This window comes from Myotis lucifugus, unplaced genomic scaffold (genome assembly GCF_000147115.1).
Source record: "Myotis lucifugus unplaced genomic scaffold, Myoluc2.0 scaffold_298, whole genome shotgun sequence".
Lineage (NCBI taxonomy): Eukaryota > Metazoa > Chordata > Mammalia > Chiroptera > Vespertilionidae > Myotis > Myotis lucifugus.
In genome coordinates, this window is record NW_005871346.1 from 165,989 (window position 1) to 174,412 (window position 8,424).

At 62.7% G+C, this 8,424-nt stretch overlaps 1 protein-coding gene across 1 annotated transcript in view; it reads right to left on the reverse strand.

Moving 5' to 3' along the window:
* Positions 1 to 2,686: 2,686 nt before the first annotated feature.
* The window catches only part of GRID1 (glutamate ionotropic receptor delta type subunit 1), a 40,971-nt gene continuing 35,233 nt past the window's right edge, over positions 2,687 to 8,424 (reverse strand). The window contains exons 3-4 of the mRNA XM_023763715.1: positions 3,425 to 3,630; positions 2,687 to 2,716 (exon numbers count right to left, since the gene is read on the reverse strand). Coding sequence (XP_023619483.1) covers positions 2,687 to 2,716; positions 3,425 to 3,630 — 236 coding nt within the window. The remainder of the gene's footprint in view (positions 2,717 to 3,424; positions 3,631 to 8,424) is intronic.

An 8,424-nucleotide genomic window follows, 5' to 3' on the forward strand; every position in this document is an offset into this window, starting at 1 on the left:
GCATAGCCCCCAACCGCGCTGGGGCTGTGGTTATGGAGTGCACTGTAGGCCTCAAAGACCCTGAAAAGGACTCAACAACAAGCCAGTCCTTGAAGTGCAGGTTCCCTGCCCTGGACTAGGGAGACCCTTCCTGCTGACATCCAGCCTCAGCTCTGGCCACTCCCCAGCCCCGCCCAGTGCTACAAGCGCACCACACACCCCTCTCTGACCTCCCCCCTCACCCTCCTTGGCTATGGGGTAAGGAAGGTCTGTTCCTGTGGACCCAGCCACAGTGTCCCCTGCCCAGGAAGCATCCCGCACACGCTGGCCAACCTCTATCCCTGGCCAGGGGGCACCGCTCCCTTCCTTGTGCTTGCGGGGGCTGGCGGTCCAGCTGACAGGAGCCTGGGAACAGCGTATTAGGGGGTGCTGCTGCCCCTGGAGCCCCCTTCTCAGCCAGCAGCCCAGAGAGGAGCCGGCGCTCAGGACAAAGGCCCGCTCCCTCCCCAGTTAGAGGCGCCCGCTGCCTCCTCAGAGCTCCAGCGCCACGCCCAGAACAGGGCGCCCTCCCACCCTCCCAACCCCGTGGCCCAGCACCCGAGGTCAGGAGACCAGACGCTGTCACCCTAAGCGCGGTCCCCCAAGGGGAGCCTTCTAGAGACTGCACGCTGATGTGTAATTGTTAGGACTGTGATGAGACCTCGGAGAAGGGAGTATGGACTCAAGACTGAGTAATGGAAGGCAAGAGAATCTGAGGTGGGGCCTGGGAGAGGAGCCCACAGGCACGCCCCAATACCTCCCATCACCACCCTCCAACCCTCCCACTCACCACCAAGTCCAAGCTGCCCAAACCTTGGCCCCCAGTAAGGCTAGGCCGCCCCCCCACCCCATAAAATGGGATCACAGAGAAGCCGGTGGAGAATGGGCCCCGGCCACACCCCCACCGTGAGTGGCTGTGCCCTGGGTGCCAGGAGGAACAGCAGCGCCCACACAGCACAGGGACTGGGGTCCCAGGCAGCCAAGTCCGCGTCTGTCATGCCAATTTGTCACGAATGACAGTGTAAGTGCCAGCCTTCCTCCCTCACTCCCATCAGCCACGCTTCTCGAGTGGGAAGGGGAGCAGGCCACAGAACCAAGGGTCTTTCCCGAGGCCTCCATGCCAGCCCTGAGCGGGCACAGCTGGGACACGTCATCAACAGCAGTGGGTGGTGAGTGTTGCCTGCCCCATAGCAGCGATTTGAGTTTCATAACATTCAGGGCATGTCCTGGCAGGGGGTCAGCCTTGTGCCTATTGTCTGTCCTTGTCAGTGTAGAAGCAATGCGTTCAGTAGTGAACGGAGCGTTCTTGCTGGGACGGCGTCCCCAGGTCTCCACAGGGACTGGCTGGGCTAGCCAGTCTCCCAGTCATAGGAGCCAGTCCCCTCCAGGGTCAGGGTTCCTTCCCTCCTGCTCACAGTGAGGCATGGACACCCTGGGAACCTCTGCCAGACCCCGGAGCCCTGCTTTCCCCCATGGAGCCAGCATGGCCATCTCGGCCCACTACGGCCTGCAATCCCTTGTATCTCTGTGGCCATCCCGGCCACAGGGCAGCGAGGCCTGTGGAGCGGGTCAGATCTGGACTTGAATCGGTCCAGCACCCTGGTGACAACTTGCATGACCTCACGCAAGTCCTTTAACGTCTTCAGCTTCAGGTGCCTCACTTGTAAAGTGGGAGGATTAGAGGGTGCCTGCGGTGGGCACCCCAGAAACGATGGCTCCCCATGCCCAGTGGCAGGCGCATGGGACCGGAGACCAAGACTGACCAGGCGGAGCTGAAGGCAGTGGCGCCGGGTGTGGCTCTGCACACAGCCTCCAGCCACAGCCCCAGGAGCGCATCCCTCTTGCCCAGGTGGCCGCTCCAGGGCCCCAGCTCTGCGGCCCCAGCAGAGCAAGGCGTGCACACGTGGTCTAGGGAAGGGAAGGCAGTGGCTGAAGCCACGCCAAGCGCATCTGACACTGCAGTAGTTGCACCGTGAGCCACTGGGAATGGCGTCTTTAGGCCGCTCTGGGTTATATGTGGAATCCTCCAGGGCCTTGGGGCGGGGCGGGTGCATCCTCTGGACAAGGCACGATGAACGGCACAGCGAGAAGAGAACGGACGCTTCTGGAGAAGCCACCCCCACATGCTTTACCGCAACTGCCACCTCCTCCTCACGCAAAGGTGAGGCAGATTTCCCTACCCAGCTCAGCAGCAGAGCAGGGACAGGAGGAAAGGCGGTGAGGACAGGGGGCGAGGGACGGGCGAGAAGAGAGGGAGGAGGCTGGTGGCAGAATTAGCAGACAGGTCCCAGAGCCAACTCCGGCGGGGACTGAACGGGGGAAGGCTGCCCTGGGAGCAGACCCTGGGGACATTCTGAGGACGCCCGGACCCATCGGTGCCGCCAACCCTGGGGTCCCGAGACTGGCCTGAACCCTTCGTACAGGAAACGGGTTCTGGTGAAAACGCGGTGCCCACAAGACATCACAGCGGCTGACGGCCAGCGCCCCGCTGATGAGGGAGAGCGCAGGGCTGTGGGCCAGCCGCGGCCTCCAAATGTAGGTTTCTCCAGCAGGGTATGCTGGCTCCCGGCGCGTGGGTAGCATCTGAGGAATCATTAATTAGGGGGAAGCAGCATAAGCAAGCAAAGTGCATTGGGTGGAACTAGTAGGTTTCTGCCCTTCATTCATTTCACTTTCCACCAGAGGCCAAGGCCGTGGGCTGGAGGGGAACCGCAGGGAGCATTCAGCCGCCACCACCCCACAGTCGGCCCTGCTCCCGGGCACACGGCATCCCAGCATGTCCCTGCCCCCTGAACCCAACCCAGGCCAGAGAGAAGCCCCCAACGCCAGCTGTCATCTCTGCCATTAGACCACCAGGACTAGCAACAGTCAGCAGCTCACACAGTGTGTCTAGTTGTCTGTCCTAAAATTAATGGTTTTTCGTTAAATACGTGAGCCCTGTCTTCATGAGAAGGGCCTAACCCCTAACACAGGTGTTTTAAAAAAGTCACTAATTAGCCCAGTCACCAAAAACGAAGCACAGATATACCACGTGTCACTTGGTGACAGCCAACCAACACCTGCTGCAGGCACCAGCACCCCAGGCAGAGCCACCACCCCGCCAGAGCTCACACTGCCAACGCCAAGAAGAAAAGTAAAAGGAAAGAAATAAAGCCAGCCCGAGTGCTGCCTCCGAAACAGCTGCCAGTGACCTGAAAAGGCTCCCCACTGGCTGCCCAGCCTCCCAGCAGCTGGGGAGGCCTTGGGCCACCTGTTGGGGACCAGGCAGGAGCCACGCTGTGCCGGTCTCCCCTCCCTGCCGTGTGCTGTGACCCCACGCGCTTCCGCCACACAAGACAAGCAGACGACGCCTGCAGCCCACGTGAGCCATGTGAGCAGCCACTCCTGCGGCCACAGCCCCACCTACCTCGTTGATGAAGGAGTGGGCCCCCTGCGGGCTGAGCAGCAGGATGGCGCGGCGCAGCGTGTCCCGGTAGCGATTCAGCTCCTCCGTCTTCATGGTGGTGAAGAGGCTGGTGAACACGTGGCTGATGTTCTTGTCCACCTTTTGTAAAGAGACATCAAGGCCCAGCCGCGAGGCCTGGTCCAGAAAGCTTTGGAGACCACGGATATCTGGGCAGTGGGAGAAGAGGGGAGAGCCATCCGTAAGCGGAAAGGGACGGTGGAAGGTCTCGCTCCAGTGCTCCCCCCTCCCCCATGGAGGCCGCCAGAAGTGAGGGCTCCGTCTACCCCCCTGCCCACCGAAGAAAAGCTGGAGGGCACGGATTTAGTCCCAACCCCTCACCAGCACGGCCCGGGGTCCTGCACCACGGGAGGCCGAGCTCCACCCGGCAGGTCCTGTGGCAGAAAGAGTCCTTCTCGACGAGCTCCCGCTCCCTCCCGACTGCTTCCACCCAATGGCAGTCCTGGCCTCCTGGCGACATGTGCTGTGGGCCCGGCCCTGCCTGGCTCCCTCCACCCCCTCCTCTCCCTGTGCTGAGGCTGCTGGGCCCTCAGCGGTGATGGAGGCCACTGGCTGCCCTGACTGAAGGCCTGGGTCCCTGCCCTAGCCTGTGACTGAACAGCCTACACCCTACACCCCAGCCCTGAGCTCGGACCCTGTCTTGTTCCCAGGACCTGACTTTCCTGACACTCCTCCACTCTCTCTCCAGCCAGCTGACCTTCTCCCAAGTCCAACAGGGTGAGCAGCCGGCCCAAGGCATCTCTTGCCCTGTGGCTCCAGGAAGGCGGGGTGGGAGCCCAGGGCGAGGGAAGCAGGAGAAGCCTCCTCTGGTCAGGGCCAGAGCCCTGCTGGCTCCCAGTCTTCGCTCAGCAGCAGCCCCGCCTGGGCCAGCTGGCTTCCCCAAGGGGCTGCCCCCAACGGCTCCCACAGAGGCAGGCAGGGCCCAGTGGGACGTGGTCCTGAAGGTGCCATTTCAGCCTCAGGCCCAGCTGTGTCTGAAGGCTGTCTCTGGGATTTTTCAGCTGCATGAGCTAAAGCCAAGTTCAGCTGGATTTCTGTCACTTGCAACCCGAAGTTTCAACCCATAAGCCACGTAAGCCTGGGATGTTTCCTTCACTGGCCCATATCTGCACTCCAGCTCCCAGAGGGAGACCACACCTGAGCCTCTCCCTCTAAAGGACACTCGGCCTGCCCCGTCTCACCAGCTGCACCCGCCTGGCGCAGGAACTGCCCAGGGGCTGCCAGGGGCACATGCCAGCCCAAGAGTCAAACTTAAAGCAAACAGTTCAAATTCAACCTGATTTTTACCCCAACCAGTTTCTCTCCCAAACGTTCACTCCATGCTCATTCCACCAACTTCCAGAGCTCCACCAGCGCCAGGCACTGTAGGGAGCGGGCCCTGGGCTGCCCTCCTCACCAGCTGGACATGGGAGAGCAGTCCTGGAGGGCAGTCTGGAGAGGCACACACAGGCATGGAGGGTAGTGCCCTGCAGTGCTGACTGGGGTGCTGGGCCCTGGGTCAGTGTGCAGGCCCCACCCCCACCCAGGGAAGCCCTGGGAACAGGTCTGAGCGCCTGCCATGGACTCCGCACTTAGAACCCGGGTCCTTCTGTGAACTTGGGCAAATCACCCACCCACTTGTGCCGCGTTTTGCTCCTCTGACGCCCACACTCTGGAAGGTGCCACCTGCTTGTGCTTAGGGGCCGGCACCTGCGAGGCCCAGAGAGCCAACCTCCTGTGACCCGTGGGGAGGGCACAGCAGCACCCAAACAAGAGCCCACCTAGAGCAACAAACACGTGACTAATAGTAAAGCCAGTGGCACCTGGTTCCAGGGTGCCGTGACCTCAACCAGCTTCGTCCATAGGCAGCTGGCCCCTGGGCACAGGCACCCAGCACTGCTCACCTGGCAACACCCAGCGACCTCATTGTTGCTCTGCCCACTGACTCAGACAGAAAGGAGGTGCCAGGTGGCAGGGCCGGCCTCTGCATCGAAGCCCAGGGAAAGAAGGCAGCCGAGGAAGACCGCAGGTGCCTGGCGCTTCCAACAGGCCAAGGCTGCCAACCCCATGGGCTCCCGAGAGGCCAGGCAGTCCCACCAGAGGGCGTGGCAGGGCAGCTCCAGGAGTGGCTCAGGGAGCAGGAGCCCCCAGAGAGGGGCCCGGCTAGACAAGCTCAGGGCTGGTGTCTGCCCTGCGCCTCCCGCTCCTGAGCACAGCACAGCTCACGCCTGAGTGTAAGCGAGAGCACCTCAGCACGACACACGTGCACACCCACCCCAGCTCCCGTGCCACACGCAGCAGCTCTGCACGGTGCTATGGCGGCTGTGCCCTCGTATGGCTGCCAGCACGGCAGCCGCCAGCCACATGGGCCATTGCAATGCAAACTTAGTTTCATTGAAAGTAAGTAAAATCCCACACTCCTCAGCCACACGAGCCACATTCCAAGTGCTGAAGAGCCACATCTGGCTGGTGGCGGCCATACGGGACAGCACTGGTACGATCCTCAGACAAAGTTCTAGTGCACGGCTCTGCTTGGTGCCCATGATGTTTCCAAATAGGAGATCAGCTGCATTGGCACCTGGGAAGTTCTCACTTGGCATGAGCAGAGGTGCGAATGCATGTCTATGCGTCCTGCCCCTGCCCTGGACGCTGCTGCTGCCACTCGAGCAGCTGGCTGCCTGCGAGGGTGGGCGCACGTTGGGAAGGAGGTCGGCCCACAGCCACCAGCCCAGTTCAGATGCACAAGGGAGTCCAGAGCGGAAGGGCCGGTGAGCTCTGCACATCAGCCACTACGCTGGGGGTTTCTTCCTGAGCAATACCTGGCGGACAGGCCGGGCGCCGATGCACTGTGGGTTTCCCATGCCCTGCCCACGGGGCTGAGGAGCCAGCCCAAGCCAGGCCCTGGCGCTTCTTTGCCTGGACACCAGCGGTCCGCAGCCCATGGCCTGAGCTCTGACCAGTCTGAGTGCAGAGAGCAGGCGGAGACAGCCACCGGGACAGGCCCTCACTCCTCCCAGGGCCTGCCGAGGCCACTCCCAGTCTTGACAGTGGCGGAGACGGGCAGTGGCTGCGAAGGTGCCCGTGCGCAGGGGGCTCACCCCCGGCTCTGTGTGTGCCCTGGCTCCAGGGACCGCCATCCCAGGGCCAGTCCTCTCAGGCTGGGGGGCAAGTTCCTAGTCCCCTCGTCTCGGCACCCCCCCCCCCCCGCCTGGACAACCTCAACCCAAAGGAAGGTTCATTTCCTCGGGGAGCAGGAGGCGTTGGGGGTACAGGGGGTGACAAGTGTCTCAGGGCCCACAGAACACACGGGGGCATCACACACTGAAAACCGCTGCTGCTCTTCTCCCTTCTTTTCAGGCAGCCCCGACGGAGCCATGAGGGAGACCCTGTCTTCACACCTGCCAACCGCGACGCAGGCGAGGCCACCCCAGGGACCAGCCCCTGCCACGCCCCCTCCAGTGCTGAGTCCACTCAGCCCCTGCAGCCCTTCCTCGGGGCACTTGGGGCCGGCTGGGGGCAGAACAGCAGTCAGGCCCTGCCATTCCCCATCCTGGGGCCCAGAAACTGTCTCCACCAAAACCCCTTTCTCCTTGCAAGACTCTGTGTGCAGTGCCCCACCCCATCCCCCCGAGGAAGCCAGGTGTCTCGGGAAGGGAGAACCCCGTGAAGGTCCGTTAGGGACAAGCTGAGGCTGCTCCGTGGGCAGCAGGGCAGGCACCTCAACAGCTCCCGTGGCCCCACGAGTTCTGGACGCTGGCCTGAGCCCCTTTCTGTGCAGACTGGCTGCCCGGTTCATGCGGTGCAACCCCGCCGGACCCATGTGCCCTGGGAGGAAGCTGCTGGGACCACGCCAGCCTCACGGCCGCCCATCTTAGAAAGGGCAGGACCGTGAAAGGGCATCGGCCGCCCAGAACAGGCGAGGCATCCTTCCCCGGAGAGGCGGCAGCTCCAGGAACGCGGGCAAGTCCTTTCCCAGAGGAATCTGATGGGACAACCCAACCCTGGGGCAGGCCTGTTTCCCTGGCCCACCCTCTGGGCTCTCCAGGGACCCTGTCAGCAGGGTCTTTGCGATACCCAACCCGACGGGCCGTGCTGGGAGGCGCATTTGCTCTCCTTCGCGCCGCTGGCACCCTGGGAGCTCTCGCATGCGGCCTCTCCTCGGGGCCAGGACACAGCGTGACCGACCTGCAGTGTCCCTGCCTCACGGAGCTCACATCTCAGGGGCTGGGGAAGAGACGGAACAAGTGAACACGTGCTCAGTAGATCATTTCCAAGGGCGCTCAGAGCTCTGAGGGAAAGGGATGTGGGGCTGAGGAAAATGCGGGGGAGGAGGCGCTGTGAGGGGATCGGGCAGGAGGGGGCCACACCAACTGGAGCTGCCGTGGGAGGAAGGGAGGAAGCCCGGAGAGGTGGAGGAGAGGACACAGGCCCCAAGCACCGGGCCCTGGGCTTCCTCTGCCCTGGCCCCGCTCCCTCCCCAGGCCAGCTTCCCAATGCTGGGCCTGTGCACCCTGGGGGTGGGGGGAAGGCCCCTCTCTCTGTCTTTCATGGGCCTCCAGAGCACCCAGCCTGTGCCCTGTCCTTGCACCCTCCCCCTGCACGGCTGGCCACACGCCCAGCCCAGCCCAGGCCTCCCTCTGAGCTCAGAGAGATCAGCGGACGCCTAGGCTGGCTGAGGCTCCCACCTTCTCCTCCTAGACTTCCCGAGCACCTGCCTCTCCACGAGGCCTCCTCAGGTGGAGATTCGGGCATTGCTGCTCCTCCCCGCTCTCTCCAGCGGCCTCCTGCAGGCCTCCCGTGCACCCCCCAGTGGTTCCCAGGTTCATATCTGCTCATGCAGAGCCCCCTCTAAAACCTCCCATGAAAAACACACATTCATTTCAAAGTTGCCAAGAAATTAATATCCCAAAGCATCAATCACAAACAAATAAAAGCCTTCTAGAGACTTCCTTATTGTAGACAAA